This window comes from Spermophilus citellus (genome assembly GCF_964194105.1).
Source record: "Spermophilus citellus genome assembly, chromosome: 1".
Lineage (NCBI taxonomy): Eukaryota > Metazoa > Chordata > Mammalia > Rodentia > Sciuridae > Spermophilus > Spermophilus citellus.
In genome coordinates this window covers 174,501,327-174,528,706 of record NC_138182.1, presented here as the reverse complement: position 1 = coordinate 174,528,706, position 27,380 = coordinate 174,501,327, and the positions used below count along the sequence as shown (strand labels likewise).

General features: G+C 39.5%; 1 protein-coding gene across 5 annotated transcripts in view; it reads left to right on the top strand.

Annotated features, from left to right (window-relative positions):
• Nucleotides 1–6,414: 6,414 nt before the first annotated feature.
• The window catches only part of ZNF608 (zinc finger protein 608), a gene marked incomplete at its 3' end in the record, with an annotated part of 106,849 nt that continues 85,883 nt past the window's right edge, over nt 6,415–27,380 (top strand). For 2 of the 5 annotated variants that reach the window (XM_081280327.1, XM_081280329.1), the window contains exons 1-2: nt 6,416–6,675; nt 10,049–11,154. In XM_081280327.1, the coding sequence (XP_081136453.1) occupies nt 10,237–11,154 (918 nt within the window). In that variant the 5' untranslated portion in view covers nt 6,416–6,675; nt 10,049–10,236. Of the gene's footprint in view, nt 6,676–8,918; nt 9,038–10,048; nt 11,155–27,380 lie in introns of those variants that run through there. The other 3 variants (XM_081280331.1, XM_081280332.1, XM_081280328.1) reach the window with 2 other exon arrangements.

The following is a 27,380-nucleotide window of genomic DNA, read 5'->3' as shown; positions in this document are numbered from 1 at the left end:
GGGAGAGGATGGGGAGAAAATGCTCTGCTGAGAAAAAAGCCAAACAACTTTCTGGCTTTCTGTTGTTTATTGCATATTCTCCAAATGATTGTAGTGATTCATCCTTTAGGGAAGCTTGTTTTGAAAACAAAAGAGGCACAGTTGTTCACAACAAAAGTGATATTCAACAGCCAAAGGAGCTGAGTATAATGGGACTCTTTTATTCTTCTTTAAAATAAACTTTAGTCTTCTTGTTTCTTCTAACCATAAATGTTAAGACTTCCTAGGAGATGCATAAGGGTTATAAATTAGGCAGGATTTACTGTTTCTGATAAGCATCAATGCTTTATTAATCTTCAGTCAGCTTCATGAAATGTGCACAGGGTATACTTCCTAAAGTGTAAAAATCCTTAAATTCTACAGCCAAAAATATATTAAATACTTTCACAATTCAGAGAATTCCACAAAGAAGCTATTTTAGGTATTTTCCCTCTGAAATCACATGTGTATGAAAGTTAAAGATACATTTATCAATGCATTTGCTATTGCTCTCATAAATTTACATATGTATAAAAATCTGTTATAAATCATGGCAGGATTTTTTTTTTTAAATGACAGAAGTGGAAGCAGACAGAGAAAGGGAGGCAAGGAAGAAAGATGAAGTGCAACATAATGGCTGTGTCCTGCTGCTTTTTGACCTTCCCTGTTTGGTAGGATGGCATTTTTTTTTTTTTTGTAGTTGTTTTAAATTCAAATAGAGCAGTGACAACATTTCACCTACAAGTTTTTAAATTTAGTTTTACAAACATTGTTTCCACAGGCCATCTTTCTGGAAATGAGAATAACTCTATAATGCAGATTAAGCAGAAGTATTTTGCAGTCTCTCCCAGTGACCATTCCTTGGCTAGCTAACAGACCAGCCATTCAGAAGCAATTTTCTTCAGGCTGAAATTATGTGCTGACCGTAGCAGATCACTTCCCATAATAACCCTTCCCCCACCCAATGCTAAATACAATCTGTCTCCTACTCACTGTAATAACGTGCAAATGACTGTAATTTTGCAGACAAGAAACAGCCCAAAGTGAAACGTGTCTAAACAGAGGTCGATTTGAAAAATCAGGGCTATTACCTAAATCTGTAAAATACATATTGTAATAAAACCAGCAACAGCAATCTCCAATAAGTAGTTTTTTTAAAATGTAGTTTGTGTTTTGATCTTCTTTATGTACCCAGCCTCTAGCAGCATAAAGGAAAAATCCTTTTCCAGAAATGGTTTCATTACATGCAATGTAAATTGCCTTACTTTGCTAACGGATCCACAGATCTTGCTAGGGCACCAGTTCAGATAGAGTAGCACACACTACACTGCAAGAGTCTGGGCCAAGCAGGGGTACGATTTCAGTCACTTAACACTGACCTACATTACAATTCTCTCAATGCAAACAGTATACAAATGTTTTCCTTTAAAAGAATGTGCTGTTTTGCAGTGGTTTGCTAGGTTCTTTGGAACTGAAAGGCATGAAAGGGATACAATCTGCTTTTCCTTTTTGATTATTTTAAGGTGTGGGATTGGGAGAAGGAATGAGGAATTATATGAATCTATAGGGAAAAGCACCACCTTCTTCAACTAACTTTCTTTCTTTCTTTCTTTCTTTCTTTCTTTCTTTCTTTCTTTCTTTCTTTCTTTCTTTCTTTCTTTCTTTCTTTCTTTCTTTCTTTCTTTCTTTCTTTCTTTCTTTCTTTCTTTCTTTCTTTCTTTCTTTTCTTTCTTTCCTTCCCTTCCTTCCCTCCCTTCCCTCCCTCCCTCCCTCCCTCCCTCCCTTCCTTCCTTCCTTCCTTCCTTCCTTCCTTCCTTCCTTCCTTTCTTTCTTTCTCCTTCCTTTCTTATACTGAGGATGAAATGTGGGCCTTGTTCATACTAGGCAAATGCTCGGCCACTGAGCTATATCCCCAGTCCTGTATTTATGTACTCTTAAATCAATTTGTGCAATATTTGCTTGATGTCATCCTAACTCTTTTGAACTAAACTGTATTATTAAGATTTGTCAATGTCATTATTCTCTCTTTTAGATACAAAGTCCCTTTATCATACTCAAAGGAATTTAAATTGAAGATCAGTTAGTAGAGCACAAAAATGACCTGAAAAGTTTAATATAGCCATGTTATGCAATGTTTGTAAGTATCTATAGTCACAACATGTTTTTTCAGAAATATCCAAGACTTTCACAGCAGGATACACCACTGGTGTCTTTCTTTCCCATTCACCCCACCCCCCATCTCTAAACCACACAAAGGACCAGAAATGTTTCAGTATACACGATCCTGTCTCTCACCTGTACACCAGCTTTTTGGTGTTGTATCTTGGTCCAGTGATATTTCTGAATGATGTAAAATATCAAATATTTAACCAAGAACACTGCTCATCTCTTTGATGAGAGTTAACCAGAGAAGGATATTGTTGAAAGTTCTCCACAGAAACTTGAATTGGTTTTAGTATGCAGGTATAAAAGGGCCGAGAAAGTTTTTCTAGTATCTCTTTAGCAAGTAGAAAGTTAAGATATTACCTAGGAGCTGGGCATGGTGGCACACGCCTGTAATTTCAGCGACTCCAGCAGTCTGAGGCAAGAGGATCACAAGTTTGAGGCAAGCCTCAACAACTTAGTGAGACCCTATCTCAAAATAAAAATTAAATAAAAAAGGCTGAGGATGTGGCTCCATGGTTAAGTGCCCCTGGGTTCAATCCTCCCCTTCTCCCCATATATATAATCTATATGGAAGTGTGGATGTAGCTCAGAGATAGAGTGCTTGCCTGATATATATATATATATATATATGAAATACATGAAAAAAACTATTTATACCTTTATCTATATTTACTATATATTACCTATTAATTATAGGGAAAAAGGGTGAAGACCTGGTAATGTTTGTGTGGATGTTTAATAAATCACCAACTCTAACTTCCCTAGAAAACAGAGTAGGTCACCTGCCCACTGCCTTCAGGCAGATGATTGCATAACAGTCTCAAATAGATAAGGATCTTTCTCTACATTTTTCCTGAGTTAGCCTGTAGCCAGTACATTTATATATGTTTAAATTAAGTTCCTTTTTCTATAAATTAAGTCCATTTATGCTAGAATTTATTTTTATTTTTATATTTTTCCCTTGGTATTGAGTAGATTTCAAGTGTTGATGTTGACACAGATTTAAAAAACTAGGTCAAGGAATAGACTTGCTTCCAAATAAGCAAAAACTCACTGGTCACAGTGATGCATGCCTGAAATCCCAGTGACTGGGAAAGCTGAGGCAGGAGGATTGCATGTTTGAAGTCAGCCTCAGCAACTTAGCCAGGTCCTGTCTTAAAAAATAAAAAGGGCTGGGGGGTGTAGCTCAGTGGAATAAGCTGGGTTCAATATCAACAACAACAAAACAAACAAAAATTTAAGAAATTGTTTCTGATCCTTATTAACATACCCCAAATCAGAGGAAACAGAGACAAAGACCATCGTGTTTTTCCATCTTATTGCTTGAAGCCCTTGACTTCCTTAGCTTTTGCCAAAACCTTTTGATTACCTTGTAAAGAACGCAGTATATCCTAGGCAAAGTCCCAGGGAGAGGTAATGGTCGTCTCTGGAGGTGGGATGACACCCTTCAACTGCCCCTTTGACATTATTCTTATGCTTTCTCCAGCCGTCAATTCCCAGTCCTTTCCTCTTTTTCAAACATCTCCTTTTCCCTTCCAAATCTCTAAGTTGACACACACTGTAATGTAAAATTATGCGAGGTGCAGTGGTGCAGGCTGAGGCAGGAGGAATCTCTTAATTGGCCTCTTTGTCAAACAAACACCACATGTAAAGCCAGTATCACAACACTGTTTTGTTTTGTTTAATATATTTTTAGTTGTTGATAGACCTTTATTTTATTTATTTATTTATATGTGATGCTGAGACTCAAACCCAGTGCCTCACACATGCTAGGCAAGCATTCTACCACTGAGCCACAACCCCAGCCCTGACAACATTGTTTTATTCAAAAGTTGCCTGGAAGAACTTGGAAACCAGGAGATGGGGATAGGGTGTAAGGGGAGTATGGAGATGCTAGCATGGAAGAAAATGCTTTAATTTATCAAATAATTGAGTTTAACATGTGGTACATTTGGACATAAACCTTTGTCTTTGGCCAGTGATGTTTAATAAAAAGGGTTAAGGGGTAGGGTGAGGTGTGAAGTTAGAGCTAGTTTAGAAAGTGTGTGTATTCTTAGACTTTGGTTTTGATTACAATAAATCTATGCTGTAGACTTGTGCTTTGCTTTTACTTAAGGAGATATATTGGAGGAGCCCTATACTTCTCCATTGTCACTAGGTCTCATTTTTTAAAATGCCCTTTGAAGTCCTGTTGTTATTAAGAGCTAACCGTTAATTTTTTTCAAACTGACGTAACATATGGGTGTAACCATAGGCTTCCAAAGGCTGAAATGGAGAGGACACCCCAGAGACCTAGGAAGTACCCAAGAGTGATCTGATGCTTTGAGGAACCACTTCTCTGAAAGCTGAAAAATTAAGGTGCTGTGTTATTATCAACAGGCCCATATGCAAATGTAAAATCTGTACATTCAAAACTATAAAACAAATATCAAAACTAAAATGGAAGGTAAGTGGATATGAGATATATTTTGTTTGTTTATGTACAGCTTCGATTTGAATGCAAATGCATTTAGGGAGATCTAAGGACTATTATAGATTGCATTCCTCTGGTTTATACACCCCAATAAAGGGTGGAAACTGCTGTCTATTACTATTTGCAACATCAAATCTAGTTCATCTAGCATAGTGAAACAACAAATTGGCATTTTTTTCTAATGGACTAAATATATTAAAAGCCCAAACATGAGTCAATAGCCAGTACTTAAAACATGTGACATAAATATTTGTATTGATCCACAAAGTCATCACTGAATATTTACATCATATGCTATCTTCTGCTAGCACTAATTCACTTTATGTGTCCATTTGACTTTGTTAAGATACATTCTTAAATTGCAATTGTTAGGTGGAAATTACAATCCCACTATTACTGGATCCTTAAAACTTGGGATCATGATGCTTTCCATTAAATTCAGAGCGACCATTGGCTTTAAAATTTCCATATTATAGCTCCTAAAAATAATGGAAAGCAACGATGAAAAATTATAAATAAAACATACTCTGAAGACTTAATATATAAACACATTCATTTAAAGATATATTAACAACTTGTTATTGCATATTAACCTCTTAACTATGTCATGAATCTTATTAACCTGGTTGCATATGTCCTACAATAAAAACTAAATTATGGGGGTTGTGGATTGCAGATGTAGCATTCAGAGAATTAAGATACACCACTCTCCCAAGTTAGAGTTAAAGATTTGGGGAAAGAGGAATTACAACAATCCCAATGGTTTAAAAATGTGGACTGGGACTATTTAAGGGGTTAATCTTCCTAGTATATTTTATCTCCCACAAATCGATTTAAAAAAAAAAAAAATGAGACTGGCCCGAGGTGTTAATATGGTTGGCGGTGGCCTTATTGTATTTTTTATTTTTTGGAGCCTCATATGACCAGGTGGAAAGGTTTGTTACTAATTTAAGGGAAGAACCGTTCCTGTAGTGTTGGCTAAATGGTTGCCAGCGTTCACACTTCAGTGGTTGTAAACCCGAAGACTGGAAACAAAAGGGTTACTTGTTTCCCCACCGCCGCCTTTACCCCCAGATCGATTTTTCTTATTTAATCAGCGAGCAAAAAACACAGGGAAAAAAAATTGCAAGAAGGGCAAAGTGGTGGGGGAGGGCTGAGAGCCTGAAGCTGCAATACAGAAAATCATTCTTGGGAGTTCGGCTGCCGAGTCCTTGGAACAAGGAAGAGAAGCCAGCAAAACGCTCGAAGTCATTTCCACACAGCCAGCCTCCCTGTTCTCCTCGCTACGCGCTAGTGGCTCATTTGGCTTCCCTCTGCCACCGAGCGATCACATACATTATTTCCCCCAAGATAACACAATCAAACTTGTATTTACCGACATCCTCTTTTCGCAGCCTGTTTGAGATTTGTTTTAATAAATAAGTGTTTTATGTGAATGATGTAGTAATTGAAACGGGTGCTCCATTTTTTTTCCCCTTCTTACTGCGGGAGGTTTCTCAACCCCAATCTGGTTGGAAAATAAAACGCTTTGTCTCCACAACTACCCCCCACCGCACCCCCACCCGGGCTCAGTGTGTGTTTTATACGTGTGTATATCTCAACCCCCTACAGTAGCCAAGAGAAAGCAGCTAGCCAATGAGAGAGCCCAGTTTCATAAAAGCTGCTCTCTGATTGGCCCGATGCGAAAGGGCATTGGGAACAAAGAAAAGTCCCTTTCAGGTATAGAGGCTGAGAGCTCCTTTTGCTCCACTCCCCCTGTGTGTGTGTTGTGTTTCGGTCCTGATTTCAGTTGTTGCAGAACAAGCTTGTGTGTGTGCACCAGGGGGATTTTTGTTTTTTGTTTTAATTTTATTTTTTGTTTTTATAAAAAATACACAGGACGGTCTGTGATATTTGATGGTCCATCTTCTTTAATAAAAAATTTGTTGAAGAGATTATAATTTCCAAAATAAAGCGGCTGCAACCAAACACATTCAATGCAGTTAGAAGGAAAAGGTCAACTCGATCCCATACAGACCGTAAGTACGGTTGCGTGGTGTGTCTCTATATAGCACTTAGCGGGGACTTCATGCAGGGGAATGTGCGAGTTTTATGCATTGAAATGAGGAACTAGTTACAGGATTTGGCTTTTGCATTTAGAACAACCCAAGAAGGGTGAATTTTATTCAGTGGAGGGTAAAGCATTTGTAACTTCTTCACACAAATTAAGCTTGACTGGGCACTCGGGGTAACTTAGAGTAAATTACCTTTTGGGCTCTAACCCAAAGGAGAATAAAAGTGACACAGTTACATATCCTGGTCCGTAGTGTCAATTCTCTAGCGCACCTTACCTTCTTCCTCTCCTTTCCTAGCTGGGCAGATCCCCTCCCAAACAGAGCCATTAAAATGGGGGCAAGGGCAGAACAAGCCGATTTTTGTCTCCTGTCACATTCTAGTGCCCAATAATTTAATATTAAGGGGACATTCATCCATTACATATAATGGTTATAACTACCATTTTCCACCGTCTTAAAAAAAGCAACCAGCAAAGACACCATTAAGAGAAAAAGAAGGAAAAAAAAAAAGCCCCACCCAACCCAAACAAACCCACAAATAGTAACAATGGTGTGTTTATTTAAGGACCCAGTTTGAAAGCTAGAAAAATGTTTTTTTTTTCTTTGTGTAATACATGAAGGGGTCCCTAAAATCCTAATAGTTCGGAGGTGCTCTCCCCTTCCCCCAGGCGTCCGCGTCTCTGGCCCCTTGGGAAAGCCGACAAATTGGAGATAAGTTGAGGAAAGGTTTATAAGGTGTTTCTTTAAAACATCTGCTTTGCTCTTGTGCTCATTACATTTCACTCCTTCCGAACTTCCGAGATCCTAGATCTGAGAAATGTTTCACATTCATAACTTGTAGCTTCGCCCACTGCGGGTGGGGGCGGGGGCGACGGTGGGGGGAGTGTGTGCAGGGGGAGGCGAGAGACCTTCAGCTTTTTTTTAAAGACCAGATCAGTATTTTCTTGATACGCTTGTCACCATTTTTGTTCTCACGACAACCAATTGAGCCCTTGATCCTCACGTGATGTGAAAGGCTTGCACTGTAACAAAATCGCTCCTTTTAGATGGTTGGTTGTTGCTAACTCGCCCATCCCCCTCTCCCGGCCCCGACATTTCCAGCAAAGCGACTCTCCACTTCCAATCCATCAACAATTCATTACTGCTTTTAGCTTCCAAACGCCAGCTAATTAAAAATACTAAGCCAAGCTCCGAGGCCATCTGACTAAACACAGGAGGGGGTGGGCGAGAGGTGGAGGAGAGAGAAAAAAATAAATAGAAGGGAGACGCACCGTTTGCTGCGTGTGTTAGGGGAAAAACGGTCTTGAAAAAGGTCGTCTTATTATTTTTTTTAACTTAAATTATCGAATTACCACATGACTGATGGACTTGAGCGACAGAGGATTTTAACTCCCCCCCCCCGTCCTCCCTCTCCCCCAGGGCTATACTAAGGAACCCGGTTCCTTTTTCTTAAAACAACATAAAACAGGAAAACATCACATCCTTTAGGTTTCGAAGTCTGAGCCCATTTTAAACGCCGTTATTTCCCCCACTCGGCTGCCCCCCGCCCCGAGCGAATGCTGTTATAACTGGTTTATCAGCTCACTGAATCGTCTGCTCCCTCCTCCTCCACACCTTTCTTCTTCTCCTCTGGCTCAGCTTCTCATCCCACCCTTTCTTCCTCCTTCTCCTCCTCCTCCTCCCTCCATTCTTCTTCCCCCTCCTTGTCTCTTAAGTTAGTTCGAGAAATCAAATCTGTCAGGACGGGCGGAAAAATGCCACTTCCCGACTAACAGGCGGAATCCAGCCCAGATTTTCAGTCCTTTCTTCTTATTCTTTCTTCCCTTTCACTAATTTATCCCGATGTTAGCACATTCTGTCTTGTTACTAGCGGACGCCTGTAGGTTTGCTACATGGGATCATTACTTACTGATCACGGTGACTCTGAAGTCTGGAACTGAAGGCGGAATGAGAAGTTGGGAAAACTTTTTTCTCTAAGCTCTTTCTCTCTCTCTCTTCTCTCTTTTAAACCCTATTATTCTCGATGCTTGTTAAGAGGGAAAAAAACCTTTGGTGCTTCTGTTGTGAATGTGAAACATTATCTTCCAGCTGTACAGTGACACATTTTTTTAAGGAGAAAAGGACTCCTGATCCGTTTGCCAAAAGAGGGGGGTGGGGAGGTGGAATAATGTTATCGAGTGATTATTCTGGCTGAGATGTGTTATTTGGTTTCTTCCTTCTTGATCATTTGGTGTTTAAGTAAAATGAGGCACAGGCTTGTTTGCCGAGTGGAGTGGGAAATGCATTTTGATTTGCTGGCCTAATTAAAAATGATAAAGGATTAAAGGTAAGCAATCTCTCTCTCTGTCTCTCTCTCTTTCTCTCTCTCTGTGTGTATGTATATTTATTTATTTTTTTCCTTGACAATCAACTGTTAAAAAGGGGCTGATCCCTTTAAAAACCGTTTTAACTGCTCTTTGTCAAACACACACTCATTTGCGGTCATTGAGGCCACCTTGGCGCAGATCACTTAAAGTGTATGTCTTAATCAGTTTCCCTGTACAGTCAGTAGCACCATATTTAACAGACTAAGCAATTCTGTGACCTAGGGATATAGTAGAATTGTTTAGATGGATTTTTTTTTCTCAAGGCAAATATTTAACCTTTTATATAACACTGTCTTTTATATAGAGAAATGCTCTTGAAGACGTGTGTATTTAAAAAAAAATGTCTAAGCTGTTGGGGAAGAGAGGATAGGAGAGAGGTATGCATGTGTGTGGGGGGATTATTGGTTGTTTTTTTCTGTTCCTTACTGGGAACAAATACCAGATTGCCCAGACAATTTGTAAAAAGAAGTGCTAAAATTAGAAATAATGAAAAATTAGCAACATCATTCTGAAAATTAGTCTTCAGAAAACTTCCAGGGTCTGGTCTTTTAAATTGCAAGAGCTAGGACTCGTTTAGGGCTGTTTAATGCTGTGTTCCTCTTGTCTGAGTGTTCAAGCTGTATTTCAGGGGCTGAGATATCACATGTGCCAGACAAAATTCTAAACTTAAAAGAAACCCACAAAAACCTTTCTGCACTTGAATCAGATCCTTAAGATATTTTAATGCTTTTAAAAAAAGTGATTATCCTTGTGTTGTTGATAAAGGGATTTTAGTAAGATGCTTACTGTCATGGGTTTGTTTTTTGGATCTGATTATTTTCCTTTAAACCTGATATTGGACTGTGGAGACAATACATGAGGCACCTTACTCTCTATCCTTCCCTGTACCCCTTACTGACTCCCCAGTATTAATCTTTTCTTATTCTGGTAACACCCAGACAAGAAATATTCGACTTTTCCCCCCTTCACAGGAAAAGGTGGACCTGGACTGAAGGGTGTAAAAATCCCTGGACACATTCGTGGGGCAGGATAAAGAAGAGGAAGATTGGAAGATTTTTTTTTTTTTCTTTAAGAGAAAGCCCAGCGGAGCTAAACGAATGTCCCCTCATCTCCAAAGGAAAGTTCATCGGATTTTTATTCTAGAGAGCTCATCTTCAGGATGTCAGTGAACATTTCTACTGCAGGAAAAGGTGTGGATCCAAATACAGTTGATACTTATGACAGTGGCGATGATTGGGAAATCGGGGTTGGAAATTTAATAATTGATTTGGACGCTGATTTGGAGAAGGACAGACAGAAATTTGAGATGAATAATTCCACCAACACCACTAGCAGCAGCAGCTCTAAGGATTGTGGAGGTCCGGCCTCCAGTGGGGCCAGTGCTACAGCAGCCTTAGCTGATGGCCTAAAATTTGCTTCTGTTCAGCCCTCTGCTCCCCAGGGGAATTCACACAAAGAGACCAGCAAATCAAAAGTGAAAAGGAGTAAAACTTCTAAGGATGCTAATAAATCTCTGCCTTCTGCTGCCTTGTATGGGATTCCCGAGATCAGCAGCACTGGCAAGAGGCAGGAAGTCCAAGGGCGCCCTGGAGAGGCAACTGGCATGAATTCAGCGCTGGGTCAAAGTGTGAGCAGCGGCGGCGGCGGCGGCGGCGGCGGCAACCCAAACAGCAATAGTACCAGCACCAGCACCTCCGCTGCCACCGCGGGGGCAGGCTCCTGTGGGAAAAGCAAAGAGGAGAAGCCAGGTAAAAGCCAGAGCAGCCGAGGCGCCAAGCGGGATAAGGATGCGGGGAAATCCAGGAAGGACAAGCACGACCTCCTGCAGGGCCACCAGAATGGCAGTGGCGGCCAGGCCCCTTCCGGGGGGCATCTCTATGGCTTTGGGGCCAAGAGCAATGGAGGTGGCGCGAGCCCCTTCCACTGCGGGGGCACTGGGAGTGGCAGCGTCGCGGCTGCAGGGGAAGTTAGCAAAAGTGCTCCGGATTCAGGGCTCATGGGAAACTCTATGTTGGTAAAGAAGGAAGAGGAGGAGGAGGAGAGCCACAGGCGAATCAAGAAACTGAAAACTGAGAAGGTAGGATAAAGTCGCCTTCCTAGATGTCCCACTCTCTTCTATGTGCATTTGTGTGGGTGTGTGGGGGTGTGCCTCTGTGTGCCTTACACTTCTTCGTGCTTTCGTTCTTTGTGAGATTTCTCTGAGATACGTCCTTGACATTAAAATTTGATATGGGGGCGCTTTCCCGGGTGCCGTGTTTGACTCGTGCTGCTGTTGCTTTTGCTGCTTCTGCTTTGGGCCCCCAGGTGGGAGGGTCTGAGTGTTCTAAGTACCTCTGCCCTGCACGTGGGCTCCTGGCTAGTTAGCAAGTTGTGGTGTGCTTTTATTTGAAAACCTGCTTACGCGCCCGCTTGCCTCTTGTCCTGGTTTCTCCCCAAAGGAGAACAGTGTTCTGTTCAGTTTACATGCCCCTATCATTGCTGGTAATGTGTCCTTAGGTGCAGGGTTCAAGTTTCCTCTGTGGAGAGCAATGTTCAGGATTCCATTTAACACTCCCCCCTCAGCCCATTCATTGTTACTTTCTCCAAAATAGTTCAGTCAAAGGATATCCTTTGATGGTTTCCTGTTATTGGTTCTGAATTAAACTCCAGGCTTGGGGTGTTGGGTCATTGGTTTCATAAATGTGCAGCAAAACTAAGATGATTTTTGATGGCTGCTAGGATGATAACCCTTCCTTGTTCCCTCACCAAGTTTTTAGCTAGAGATTTGTGTTATCACTTGGGTGCCAGCTTCACAGGGGAGCTGTAAAGCTGTAAGAAGAGTAAAATAGACTTGGTGGACTAATGTTCCTGAACTATGAAGACATAGCCAAAGGGGTATACCACAGGAATGAGGCTGAATACTAGATTGTGTGTTGCACTTGAACAATGCTGATTTAGACCATTTGGGTCCTTTCCCCCATCTTTGTTATTGTCTTAAATTCTGCAGTTTAACACTGCCTTAGGAAAACTGCCCCCAATGTTTTGCTGCTTAGGAATGGAGGCCTGTGTCTTGCTGGTCTGGGATGTGATTGTTGTGCATTGAGTAATGTCTGCTGTGTCCACCAGACAGGTTAGGAGCTAATTGGGGTGTAAGTGATCTTTCTGTAAAATTAACCTTTAGATTAATTCTACAGGTTGTGCCTTGCAGAAGCAGCATTTCTATCATGTGGCTCGTGGTGTGGTTGTTTGGAAATATGCTTATTAAATGATTTGATTTTTGCTCTTTGCTGATCAGAATTTTAAGTGGTGGTACATATCTTTGGGATGCTGTTTCTGTGTACAGTTATTCATGGTTCTCTATTTAAACCTTTTTATTTTTGTTTTTGTGCATTCAAGATTCAAAAAGGACTTTAGGAATAAAGTTTTGATTTTAGAAGTTGACAGAGGTATATTAAGTGTAGCTAAAAATGCCAAACTTGGAAAGGACCACTGAACGCTTTTTAAAATTCTTATCCTTTTGGTTAGACAGCATTCTACATTGATGAATTTAAATCAGCTTTTAAAAATCCCAGGTTTTGGTTCTTATGTTTAAATGTGTGCAGTTTCACATAATTTCTACTAAAAGGCGTTTTGAAATGTTCTTATTACTTAGTACAGTAGGGCATTTACTTTTGTTGCCAATAGTCTTCAAATTGCAGTTCTAATCTGCTTTAACTATCTAGATGAATTGCCCTAATCCAGTGCTCACAATGGCTGTGGTTAAGGAGTCAGAGGCATTTGATTGGATTCACTGGCTGCCTGGAATGTGGGAGGTACTGCCCTTTTGCATTCCCCTTAGCCTTTTAATCTTCCAGCCAAATGTTCACATTCAACAATTTTGTTTCGCTGGCAATCGGAACATTTCAGGATCTCAAAGGCTGCTGTCATGGCAACTGAGATTAGAGCTTGGTGTCGGTTCTCCAGTTTTTGTGTTCTTTTCAATTTCCAGTCACAGAGGAAACTGGATGAAGAATGGAAGAATTAAATTATTCATATACACGCAACCCATCTTCAGTCAGAGCAGTATAAATGTGATCATATGAATTACGTAAATGAAGAGCAAACAAGTCATGGTGGGGCTGGAATGGGGAAGGGGAGAGAGCACATGGTGCTTAGATTCACTCCTGGCCCTAAGAGGGAAGGAAGCTGCACTGCCAACCTTAGCCACTGAAGTTGGCACAAAGGTCCTCTTGGGACGATTTGGAAGTGCTTGGATCTTGCAGTGTTGGCTCAGGATCTCAGAATTCATTCCTTAAGCCTTTCCTTCCCACCCCATCCCACTCTACCCCAGAAGGACTTAAGAATGCTTTCATCCTTGGCACACAAAGATGGCACTCCCTGGCATGAATGCCACCCAGGGAAGTAACTCTAATTTCACTAACTAGTGGTTATGGCAAATTAGGCTTCAATTTAGAAAATACTTCCTAATGATATGAAGATACCTATTTAGGAAATAAAGATTGAGTAGGACAAGCTTCACCTGACAAATGTTTCAACTCTGAGGCATCTTTGAGGAAGGTTTTATTTTATTTTAGGTGGTGCTGGGGATTGAACCCAGGGCCTCCTGCATGCCAGGCAAGCACTCTTCTTTACTGAACCATTATCCCTAGCCCTTAAGGAAGGGTATTTAAAAAAAAAAATACAGTGTTTTAATTTCAGCCTTGCTTGATTATCTGAGTTTGTGAAAAGCCAGATCCTTAAAAGTGAAGATGATTAATTTTCAGCAATCAGATGTGTCTCACGAGGGGCTACATGTGAAAACCAAAGGGGAGTGTAGGTGTGTGCGCATTTGCCCACCCCGCCTTGGAAGATTCATAAGACTTGCTGTCACTGGTTAATTTTCACAGCATGCTTAAATGTCTATTTTTTGGTGTGTTTATTCTGTTTCTTCACTATAGAGAGTCATGTAAAACATGATAAATTGGACCTTATGGAACCTAATTAAATCAGTGAGTGTTCTACTCCTTTATGTGGAAACCACAAGCATGTTGTAAAGTTGCCACTCCCTTAATACGTGAACAAAATCAAAACATGCCATAATTCTAAGATGTTGGAGCTATATTTCTATAGCCCATTTCGTGGTTAAGCCACCAGTGACATGTCTGAATAAGTAGATTTGATGGGTTGGCTTTTGGATGTTAAAACCTGCCTCTCCACCTCCCCCCTCCTTTCTTTTGGTGCATAATAGTCTTGTGTTGAAGCCCTTCTTCATGTGTCCTCCTTAACGGTCTTATAGTTTTGACTTATCAGAGAGGGAGGCGTTCGTCTGGGATAAATAAACAGTTCTATGGAGTATTATACATGGGTTTATTTGATCGCTAGATAATTTGAAGATTCTTCAAAGCAGCTGATACTTAAATGGAAATGAAAATGAAAAACACAGAGGTCACATAGTTGTGTCTTAGGGTCCTATTCAATATATATTCCCCAAAGAGAATTATTTCTGTAATATCATATTGCTTTCATTAAGATGGTCCTTGTCATCCTAAAGGTGATATCTATAAATGGACCTGCCTATAAAAGATATCATTCATTTTATTTTATTCTCTTGCAGAGCCTTTTTACACCTCACTAGGGAATTCTGGCACATTTTCTAAGTGAGTGTGAGCAATTTAAGAACATATTTTGATTAATGAGTTTTGTGGATGATTTTTTTTCCCCCAGATATAGTGCCCCTTATGAATTCTGCTTAGAGAGTGCAGATTATCTATGGTGAAATAAAGGGCAGGAAGGTCACTTGCTATAATTAAAGAACAAAGTCCATTGTTGTTGGACAGCAAACTGTTTTGAAAGCTACATAAGGGATTTAGCTGTTAGAAATGTTGGTAACTAAGGGTGGCTCCCAGTCAGCATTAATCCAGCTCCTTACTTTTCTATAGGCTTCCCTGGAAGGTGACAGGGCTTTTTGAGGTGGGTGCAGATGGGCTACCCTTTCCCCAAGGAGCATTTCTGTGAGAACCCCTGAGGGTAGCTTGGAGCACTTTTGTGATCAGGTTCATCCCTGAATCCTGAGTTTAGTATTTTCTGGAGAGATTAAGAAATATGCACAACTGTTTTAGATTGAGCTAAAGAAGATAATAGTTAGCAACTTTTAATAACTTTACAAATAGTCTTTAAAACAAAGAGTGTGTGTGGGGGGATTGATTGTCCAAATGTCATGAGGTTAAGAATGCTCTTTAAGTGAAATTGCTTGGCTGAAAGATGGTTTTAATTAGAGTGTTATAAAGACTTATTTTTCCTAAGCAGCATTTTATAGTTAGTAAATGAAATGTATGCCGAAAGTGCTAAGCAGAAATCTCCCTAACCACAGAGGTGTTCAATAACCAGATTCAAACAACATGGAAAGTACCATCTGTTCTTCGTTTTCAGCATGAAAAACAGGGATTGGATGGCTGAGATTTGCTCCAATTTTGATGGTGTCTGTGTGTGTGTTTTTTTAATTTAAAAAAAGTCCACCTGGTACTTCATAGAAACTTGAAATTGCAGTAATATGAGCAACACTGTGAAAACACATGTTCCTACATTTATTTTAACCAGTTCCACTTTTATTTAAAAGATTTCCAGAAGCTTGGCCATTGACCACTTTATAATGGTTATTTGGTTCCTGCAGGCACTCACAATGGGGGTGGGGGTCAGTTCTTCAAAGATCTGACTATTTAGTTAGTACCTGAATTATTCTGTCAATTTTCCTCCTGGAGGTGGGGGGTGCTCTCACAGGCTAACCTTGGTCAACATTTATGGTTAATCTAATTGTGTGTGATAGTGCTTAGGATTGGTGTTTACTATATATAGACCATGCTCTTGTTCAGAGATGTAGTCTAGCATTGTCGATAATGAGCAAAATACTTTTTTAAGGATAACTTTCTAATTCGTGACCTTTAGGCACTAAGATTCTTGGTTCTGGGTTTAGTAAGAGCCCTGGGTAAAACATTATCCGGCCTTTGTTTGAGGTCTTTTATTGAAGCTAATGACTGGGCTTGTGCCTCCCTGAGATAAATGACATTATCTCTGAGTGGGCTGACAGGAAACAGACATGTTAATGGTGAAGCTGCGGGGAGGATCTGCTCGGTTCTGACAAAGGAGTGGAGAAGGGACCCCTGGTTGTGGTCATTAACACATAATGCATTCTTGCTCTTCCTAAGAGGCCCTTGATAATTGGAAAGCTATTTTAGCCACAAGCACTTAAATCATAAATCTACTACTCCTAGTTCCTTTGCATTCTTAAAAGTAGCAAAGTAATGTGTTTTTGTTAACAAGTGTGTGATCTGGTTTTTTAGCATGGTAGCAGTTTTAGGCTGCCTGGTCATGACATTTAGAAGAGCTGCAGGTTGAACTCTTTTTATCAGATGGGCCCACTCTTTGTCTCTCAAAACTGCTGTGCCATCCCTCCAGTTTAATAAGGGGGAAAAGTGGCTCTAAAGCTTAAGAAAAGTCATTTTTATACTTGAAGATGTCTCGTGGGAGGGGGATGAATTTTTTTTTTTTTTTCAAAGCTGGGAAAGAGATTTTGCTCAGTGATTTGAATGTGATGAAACCTGCCTTTTGAAGTGTGTGTTTTAAAAAAGTCATGCTTATAATTGAGTTTCAATGAAGTTTAAACTCCGCTTCTTGAACGAAGATAATTGCCATGTTGAACACACTCTAGAGGTGTAGAAGAGGTGGAAGGATTGTGTTATTCTATTCTTTAATATTAAGCACTGGAAGTTTTTCATAGTAATTACTGTAGCACAACATAGTTTTGATTGCCAGCACTCTGAACTTGCCAGCGATCTGAACATCAAGGGATTCGCTTGAATACTAAACAGTTTATTCCTTACTTGTATAGCATTGTTGTATAATGTGGAAGGGAAGCCAGAACTAAAGATATACTTGTTTATTCTTTAAAGCAACATCACAGTGGAAATAATCCTTCTTCCTTAAGGTTGTTCTCAACAAATGATAATAGTACCTGCCTAAGATGATAGAAGAAAAGGTGAAAATCCTTGCCTCAGTAATGACTTAAATTGTCCTTACAGATAAGTACAGGAATCATATTGGTGCCCTGAAACTGATATTTCATAGGTGTATATAAATGTAGTTGCATATGTAGATTGGATTGAGAATATTAGGTGGTATGGACTTTATTCTTTAAAAAAAGATCATCATTGATTTTATGTTCCACTCTGCTACATGTCCAGTTCTCCCTTACAGCCAAAGTTTCACTAGTGGCTTCTTGCTTTCTGTTACAAGTCTTTAATTGAAACTGGTTTTGGCAACATGAACAAAACCATTGCACCTAAATGAAAGGTTGTTGAACTATTCACAGTTTATTGACCTGGCATTTGGATTGTTTTTGGGGGAGGGGATATTCAAGATGGTCAGACTCTTAGATCTTAAAACCAAATGCTGCATATTTGCTAAATTTTGTTTAAAAACACCTTTGGGACTATAGTAGAAGAGATTGTGGATTTTGCCTGAAGAACTGAAATGATCACAAAGCAAATACAAATACTTATATTTTGATAGGTCTGTGGACCTTGAACCATGGAAATCTCATCTAATATTTAGAAGGTTTTCTTTTCTTATCCCAGTGCAGCTAAATGAAAATTTAAAAGTATATATTATAGTTGTAATAGAGAACTTAGAACAAGTGGGTTTGAAATGGTGAACAAATACTATGCTATTGCTGATCTTTCAAAGCAACCCCGCCTCCACCCTCAGTTTGATTATTATTCGTTGTGATGAATCCAGCTCAACCACTGAGGTTTCTGCCTCCTGGGAAACCTCATTGTCAGCTAGCACCTTAAGAAAAATGTGCCTACAGGGACATTTAGGCATATTCCAATAATGCCATATGAATGCAGCTTTTACAGTTTTAGAGTAAATAAAAATACATTGATTATATTTTGTGTTGTACATAATGATTTTAGAAAGCAGATATTTAGGTTGTGGAATTGGCTTATTATGTTAACCAGAGAGCAGATGGCATGGTGCCACAGACGTATAATTTTACTTAAAGGGACTTTTAAGGTTTTGATGTGTTTTCTTTTCCTCTTATTTCCCTGATGGCTTCTTTTTATTGAAGGGTAACTTAAGGAGACCTGGTAGCAATTTTACTGCTTTCCCCTGACAGTTTGAAATAATAGCTTGGTCTTTGGTTGCACTGATCTTCTACCAGTCAGCTTGATTCTGGTTTTTGTCATGTGGCAGTGAATTAAAAAAAAAAAGTGTTTGTAGTATGTTTTAAGAAATGGCCTCTTTTATATGCTTCAATTAGCAACAGACGACAAAGTTCCAGTTGGTCACACTTTCATAAACTCCTGGAAGTCACTGTTCGTCCTTTTGATTAAAGAAAACTCCTGGTTTGATTTCTTAGGAAAGCACATCTGGCCCTCTGGCTGCTTTCAGTACCTTTCTGTCCTTTGCATTAGTCACTGAAGGTTCAAAGGTCATGTCTGAGTTGTTCCTAGTTAGGGTAGCAAGCTTTCCCCATGTTGGAGGGCTGTACTTTTGGTTAGTACACTCGACACACGTTTGGATTTAGTTGGAGTAAAAGTACCATTTATTTCTGTGCCTATATTTTAGTTTAACCCATTCTTCACTTAAAATATCATGAGAGTGAGCTGGAAAACATCTCCACCCCCCCGCCCCCCAAATGCGCATAGCCAGACCAGATTACTTTTGGATTTCCTGTCACATCCTTGGCTGATTTTATGGATGGCTCATGTTAAAAACAACAATAATGTTTGAATTGGAAGGACTGAAACCTCGGGTTTTCAATCTTCATAGAGAACTGTTTATTTGTGTGTGGTTCACCACAGTACATGGATAATGCTATCAAATCTGCGCTTTATTATAGGCTTATAACTGTCCCAGCGCTTAGTGCTCCTGCACTTCAGTTCTTCCTCAATTCTTTTGTGATGGAAATGAATCAGAACTGAATCCTTTGCAACAAAGGAGAAAATAGGCACAACAAATAGAAACTGCCCCCAGAGCCAGTTCAAAAGTAAGCAGTGTCTTTAAAAAAAAATAATTATTTTCTTAATAAGTGGAATACACAGAAAAAGAGTTCATTTTTAACTTGGGTGAAGATAGATGGAAGATGAGCCAAACCCTTTGACAAATGGAGCCTGCTCCTACAACTAGACTTTATCCCATCTTATTTTTTGACATCTTGAATAAGGGATTGAAAGGGATTCATTTTCCCAGATCTTTAAGCTGTTCTGAAGGTGGAATTTGAGTTAGGTAATAGTATTTGCTTCTGATCCCCAAAGGGAGCAACATGATTTTAAAACAGAGCGATCGAGCTTTTCCACATCTAACTCCATTTGGGCAATTGTCTCTATTTGCATTCCTTGCCCAAATCCTTCACCAGCCTTTCCCATGATGCCGCAGCAGATGCCAGACACTGAAGTAGAAAGCCAGCAGCTGTTTCCATTACTCCATTGCTGTAATATCCCCCACAATCTGCTTTCTTTTTCTCTCCCCTCCCCCACCCTAAAAATAAAGCAGCTTTCTCTCCCTCTGACTTTTGCATCCTCCAGTTTATCAGTCTGCAGGTTTGATATCTCATCAGTAGCAGGGGCTTCTTCTGAAGGTGCATTTATTGTTTTCGCTTAGGGAGCAGATGGAGGGCCCTTGTCCCTGGGGGCGTGGCCGCTGGCGTCTCGGGCCTGGGCTGCGCGCTCCCGGCGGGGCCGCGGGGACGCGCCCTCCTTCCCGCCCGGGACCCGTTTATGGCCCTGAGCGCTGTAAATCTGTCAGCTCTTCACGACGCCTTCACCTCTTTCTTCATTTGCTCCAGCTTCTAGTTTGACAACGTTCCCCTGAGGCGGAATTCTAATCTGCTTCCAATTAGTTGCAAAATGTGACTGAAATTTCCACATTATGACTGCTGTTTTACTTGCACGCACACATCTAGAAACAAATTAATGCTCTTGAATATTTATTTTTTGAGCCCTTGAATTTACTTTAAGAGGAAGAGTTTCCAACTGTTTGGAATGACTTCCAGGATTTGCATTCTTCCCTGCCCCCCAAAGTCTCATATACTTGGGTTTATTCAAACAAAACAGAACAACTAGGGTTGGGGTCCCTTGCCCCCACCAGCCTTTCTTTAATGAGTCTTTGCCATCTTTTCAAGATTTCCCCAAATATATTGCATATGTTTAAGTTTTGCAAATAAATTTTGTAGTATTTCTAAAATAAACAAAACAAGGATGTTTGGCTAAGGAGGGGTCCCTGTAAAGTGTTTTACTAGAACACAAATACACACAAATTTACTTCTAAATATAGCTAAAGTTTATTTGGCTAAAACACAGGGACTTTTGTTCTACACTTTTAAATTCTTTCATTTGATGTTCAAAAGCTGTAAATCCAAATACATGAATTGGGTGATTAATTTGCCTGACAATTATAAGGGCAGCATTAGGCACGTCACTGTGGGCGGTGACCAGTGCCCTAAATATGTATATAGGTCTTTGGAACACACTCTCAAAACTGTTTGAATGCTTGAGTTGCAAGATCTGTGATTTAAGTCTCTCCTTCCCTTAAATAATCTACTGTGAGGAGAGTGAATAGGGCTCTGGGTTTTGGGGTGGTCTTAACTTTCAGGGAGATCATTGCTTCAAATTTCATTACTCCAGCTCTCTTTCCTCCTTTTTAGTGATTTTTGTTTTTTTACAAAGATATCTGATCCACCTGATTATATGTAAATGTTAGACTTGTTTAAATTTTGCTTTTTGAGAAAGTCATGTTAAGACTACCGTTTACCTTATTTGCCTTGAAAACTACTGTCTCCAGTACTGTACTGAAGAATTTTACTACTCGGACAGTGGATCTCTGGCTTAGTGTTTGCAGAAAGGTGGTACTCTTAAGTTAAAGAATGTAAACAGTAAAATTTACTGGTGCATTTTATGGTGGAATTCAGTCCTCAAACATCTTGGCAGATTGATATCAACAGTAATAATGGGCTTTAAAGAGGTATGAAGGATTTTATTGATGGTAAAGTGGTTATGTTGATCACATCACTCAGTATTAGTTTCTAAGTAACACCTTCACATGTAAATAATGCATCCATTGTTTTTTTTCAACATTATTGTCATAAATAACTGTAAAATCCCTGCACTGATTGATTTTTACTGTCCCTTTTTATGTGCTATTTTCAATCTCTGTAATCAAGAAGTGGAGCATTTATTTTCACTACATTTAAACAAAACTCATTTTAGATTATTCTATATATATAGAATATAAATGATTTTATGATAAAACCTAATTGTTAGCTACACCAGAATTCCACAAAAGAAGAAGGAGTGCTCTTTGTATTGCTTGCTTTCTTCTTACTGGATGACTGGTAGTAGGGAAAAAAAAAAAAAACAGATTAAAATCCTTAAAAATTTAAAATGTAGGCCTTTCAGATTGCAAGGACCTCCTTGGGTTAAAAAAAAAAAAAAAAGAAAAAGAAAAAGAAAAAAGAAAGAAAATAGTGGCCTCATAGTGAAATGCTTACAATGGGCATGATTGTGGTAGCCCCTCAAGTCCCGGGGTTCACTAATTACCCTTTAATGAGGTCAGTCTGCCCGGGCTTTTTCCCTACCTTGGGAGGGAAAGCACACAAGACAGTTGGAGTTCAAGTGGATCTTTCTGTATTTGCAACTTAGCATAACTGCTTTGAAGGCCCCCAGGGTGCTTAATTGGGGCCTGGCATTTTTGTTTGGGGGGAGACTGCACACAGATCCTCATTGTGCGTTTAGAAGCCACTGTGCATCTTGGAAGCATTACATGCTTTTGTTGATGGTGCATAGTTTTATCAACTCCAAATGAGCTTATTGCCTTTTAACCATTGGGAGAGCTAAATAATGGAAGAACCTAGAAGTCTCTGGGTTGGGCAGCCGCCAAGCAGTTAAGGGAAGGGAGGAATAAAAAGACAAATGAATGGTTTAATTGTAGAGCAAACCATTTGTTTACAGATTAAGACTTACTCCGGTCACTAAATCCTATGGACTAGGAGATGAAAAAAAATGAGGCTGTAAGGTATAGAAATTGAATGCCCAGAGTTGTGTTTTGTGATCACACTCAGCTATTTTTGCCCCCCCCCCCCCCCACACACACAAAGGAGGCAAAAGAAGAATGAATTGTTTAATGGTGAGAACTGCCTGGCCAAGTGCACTTTTTGAGCTGTAAAGAATGAGGGGAAGAACCGTTAGGCAGGTTGTTATGTCTTTTCTGCTGCTCAAGAAGCTGAAGCCTTAAGCTTCCTCTAGAAGATTGTTGCTGAACCCCAACCCTCCTGTTGGTGGAGGGGGATGGTGGTGATGAGTGGAGTAAAGAGTGGAAGAAAGGTGTGTGGGAAAGTGGGTGGTTGCTGGAGGCCTTTGTTGCCATGGCCCTGGACAATACATTCTCATGAATAGTAGGAACCCTTTGCAGAAATCCCCCTATTTCATTAGTTAGGGGCCACGTTTCTGAATAGAAAGGGATTCTTCAGCAATGGCAGTGAAGTGGTATAGCAATTTTGGGGGGGGGGTAGGGAGGAAGGGAGGAAGAGCTGTTGCCTAGCACCCTGAATTTCCGCATTTTTTACCTCCCCCCTTAAGGATTTTAAACAGTAAAAGGCCAGAAATCATAGTGTTTGTCCAATAAGTAGTTGTAGTTCATCCTTTTAATCTTGTGAATAAATAGGCTTCTAGAAATCTCTAGTAAAGTGTTATTTTCTAGGAGTGTCATCCTAAGCACTTTCAAGATCTGTATTTCTATTTTTACATTATATTGGGAGTGAAACCCTGTTTCTCAAACTGCTGTCTGGTGTATTAGTCCATCATCCTTTTTGTTAACTCAGGGTGTAAGTATTGTTTCTTTTGTGTTCTGTTTGGCCATGAACAGGCACATCCCTTCTGCACCATTAAAGTAATTTGTTCATTACCTGATGTGAATTTGATCAGCTGAGCTTTTAAAATCTTAGCTGGCTCAGGGGGATCTTGTTTTGTTTTTCTCCTTGAAATTTGCCCATGATTGTTTTGATATCATGATTCTTCTGAAATGGCATGATTTTTTACTCCAAATGATGGCTGAAAGCTTCACTTCACAGATATATTTCTTCTGGGGTTGGGAAAGCAAAGAGGGTATGAAAATGAAGACTAGGTGGTTTCAGTCTTGTTAAACTACTAGTGACTTTTTAAGGTGTTTTTTGTTCATTTCTTTCCTATTATCTTCTCTTTATTAGGAAAGACACTTGAACGTCCAACATAATTTTTTAAACTCCTGATTTTTAAATTGCCTGAGACTTAGCATTGTCATAGTCACCAAGTAGACTAAATTTGTGAAACACAGTTTTTTAAAAATCCTGATTTTTTATTTTATTTTTTTTACCTAAGTGGTAAAACTCTACAAATGCTCACCTAAATTTGATTTCTCTGGTGGTTGTTTGTTAATATGTGCTCAGTCTGTGTTTACTTAGGCAGCAAAACATAAATGCAAAAATGAAAAACATGACTCCAGTTAATATTTACGACAGCTTTGGGCTGTGCAAGCTTGAGATTCTGTCTATGGTTTTAATTCTTCTGGAAAGAAATCTTTTTACCAAATTGTCAGTACCTCTCCAATATGAATGTTTCTAAGGATTTTTAAAATGCCATCTAGTTGAGTAAGTTTGTGTTCTTTTGTAGTGTAAGAATAGGGAGGAGGTGCTGAGCTTTCTGTCCCTCAGGACTTAATCTGAACAGAAGCTTCCCTTGGCTCTTCTATTTAACCTGTTCTTCTGTATATTATGTAAGTGAATTCTTTATGTTGCTCATATAAAATATGAAAGGAAAAACGCTAACTTAAGATGCTCCGAAAAAAGATTTTTATAAACCTGCTTACACCAAAGTCTAGTACTTTCTGTTTTAGCTCATGTTAAAGGCTTAAAGTCTCCTTTGAAAGACCAGTGTGTGAATCTATAAGCCTGCTATAAATTCATATACATATTTCCTTGTATAAACCAGTGTTTTACATTTATCTGGAGCTTGTACAGCTGCAAAGTTACTTCCAGCAGATAATCCTGTCCAGTCTTAGATTGATGGAAGTTCTGTAATACCACAGTTATGTCCTGGTGATTGGATGTCAGTTCTCTGAGTATATTAAACCTTAAGCATGTTGAATTTTCCTTTTCTGACAACTGTAGTAAACTCTGAAGACTCTTGTTCTTGCAAAATCTAGAAAATGCCCAGCATATTCAAATCATGTTTTTACCAGTGTTCAATACATAAATAGAGAACTTTGCAAATTGCTTTTGAATTTAGTGAGCAGCTTGCCAGCATATACTAGTAGCAGTAGGATATTAAATGGTGGTGAAAAAAATAGATGCTGTTTTATCTTTTATCTGGAAGATAAATTGTGAAAAGTTTTTGAAGAATTTCATTTTGGAATTGTTGCAACTCACTTTGGGACCTGAAGAATAACACTAACTGTACAAATAATTGTGTGCAGTGAGGTATGGTTGCCTCCGTGTTATCTGAGCCTCAATGTGCGTGCATAATTGGAGAGATTATTGGAAAGAGAGTGTTTTGCTGTGGTAGATGTGGTTTAAATCCTAGCGCTGAGCATAGCATTTAGTTTCTCAGCTTACCCACAAAATCTGTGACTAATTTAGTGAATGTGAAGATTTTTGTCCAGATGGTTAGGTTTAATTGTAAAAACTGGAAAGATTTCAAAGTACCCTTTGGGGGAGTGCAGGAAACAAGTAAACAACACAAAAGAATTAAAAGTAACTATCAATCACTAAATATAGCATATATGTATATTTCATATTTATAAACATAGTCATATATACTTAAACACACACACATATATGTATATACAGTCAAGGAAAAGCTTAAAGAATTGGTTACAACAACATGAATAAATAGAATCTAGGTGTGATTGGAATGTTTACGGATTTATCATATTTTATTCTTAAGTATTTCCTAGTTCACATTTGGCCTTTCTGGACTCAAAACAAGTTTTCTTGGTATCACTTTCTGATTGGTGGCGCTTCCTGGTAAAGGGACTTGGTATTGACTGCACCAAACATTAGGGCAAATCCTTGCTGTATCCCAGGAATTTATTGCCTGCTCTTGCCTCTTTGTGGGGCTCTCTGAGGCCTGGACCAGCTTGCTCTTCCCACACTGCAGCTGTGAGGCCAAAGAGGTGGTGAGCTTGTAGAAACGGGATGTAGATAGAGCTTATGTACCACAGAGACCTTTCCTTTCAGCACCCATTTCTTCTTTGCACTTCTTGAATTTGATGGCTGTGCCAGAATGGAAACAATAATCTGAGCTGATAATTTAAAAGCTGCTCAAGATCTCATTCTTCTCCTGATTGTTCCCTGTGAAGAGCAGAACTTTAGGGATGGAAATTGTGCCACCCTTTTGTAGTTGGACATTGCTGATCTTAATCTTGAGCCCATAAATTGGCTTTGAAGTTGGTAGGCTAATAGGATTCTATAGTGAACTTTATTTGTGTTACCTGAAACTATAAAGAGAGGAAGAAGAGTAATGGGCCATGGGTTTAGAAAGTAGCAGGATAGAAGGTGAGATGGGCTATTGATAATGTCTGCCTCATTGGAGAAAAATGGATGGAATTAATGGCACAGTGTTCTACAAAGCAAGCAACATGGATACATTTCTTGCACAGGAATGTAAATGTACCCCAATATTTATAAACAAACATACTTCATAACATTCATAACCAAAGCTGGAATCCTGATTGATTGGACGTTTGCACTTTTTTCTGGACATGCTTCCTAGGCTTTGCCTTGGCTGACTGTACATGCTGTTAAATCCACTCCGATATAGAGAAGGAGCTAAATTTATGTGTTACATTTAGTATGTACCAGTTGCTTTAATATTTGATTATAGAGTCCTTAGCATTTTAAAATGGCCCAAGCAATGAACTCAAGGTTATCTTGCACAGCAAGGTAGATAAGCAGAAGGCCAGGGGTGTTGGAATGGTGATTTTCAGGTCATGAAAAACCTATGTAAATGGGCCAAGAGAAGGGGCTTCCTGGGAGGAGTAAAGTATAAGTCAGTGAGGTCATCCTCTTCTCAGGCTCCTCTTCATCCCCTTTTATCACTCTTGGTCTCCCTTCTGTTTTCCTGAGACCCTTCTCAGGGTTTGTTAAAGATACTTACAGCTGGCCTTAAGGATGCAAATGATGAAGCTGAAGCAGGATCTGACATACTTTCCCTTCCACCTGATTTTTTTTGGGGGGGTGGCATTTTTATAACTAAAATAGGAAGTTAAGATTCGATTAGGGACCTAATAAACAAATGAGAGTCTGAGGCTTGGTACTTATATGAAGTTGTGCTGCAAATCACACTTCAGCATAGATGTTATATCTTTTTACTTTTCATATCTGTTATTAGAGTTTTATATGTATTCCCATCTATAAGTTGTGTTTTCTAGAAATTTCTACCAATTTTTAACAGACTTGAAGAAATTGATGTGAAGAACAGAACTAATGCACAGTTATGCAAATTAATGAACTGACAGTTATGAAGAAGAGGCTTAGATAAAGGCCACTGGGATCTCAAGGACACAAATCAGAAAGATAATGGGTGTGATAAGCTCACAACGATTTGAGCAAGCGGTGGTACTTACTTTTTATTGCCTCTGATGTCTTGATTTGGGGAAAGGAGAGCCTTTTGGGTTGCCAGAGCACACAGTTGTGTGTTTTGCCATTGCAAATCCTGGAACATTTTAGGATACAGTGGGCAAGGAAGTTGGCCAGAAAAATGAAGATTTGCCTACTTGTTTTAAAACCTCTTCTGTTGTTAATGTTTTTTTAAGCCTTCTGGTGCTGGGAACTGCACATGAGGGATGAGGTTAAAGCACAGGGTCTCATGGAGCTGATTTTGAAGCTCTATTACAGGGTAGAGAGCCATATCAAGTATAAGCTTGAGATGGGAGAGAAAGAGCAGACTCAGCAGAAAGAGCCATGTCAGCAGATTCAGCAGCAACTGACGCTGAATGGAGAGGGGAACCAAAGCCTGGAATCCCGATTGATTGGACGTTTGCGCTTTTTTTCTGAACATGCTTCCTAGGCTTTTTCTTGGCTGACTGCACATGCTGTTAAATCCACTCCGATAACACACATGGAATGTGTTTTGCACAGATTTTGTCCAGATTGGGTTGGGAGTTGGGCACAGACCTGATCATGCAGGGCCTTGTAGATCATGGTGAGGAGTTTGAATTTTAGTCTGAATATGAGAAAAATTTCAGAATTTTGTGCAAGAGAATAACATGATTTGGTCTGTTTTTCATAGTTGACGATAGACAAGAAGAGGAACAGGG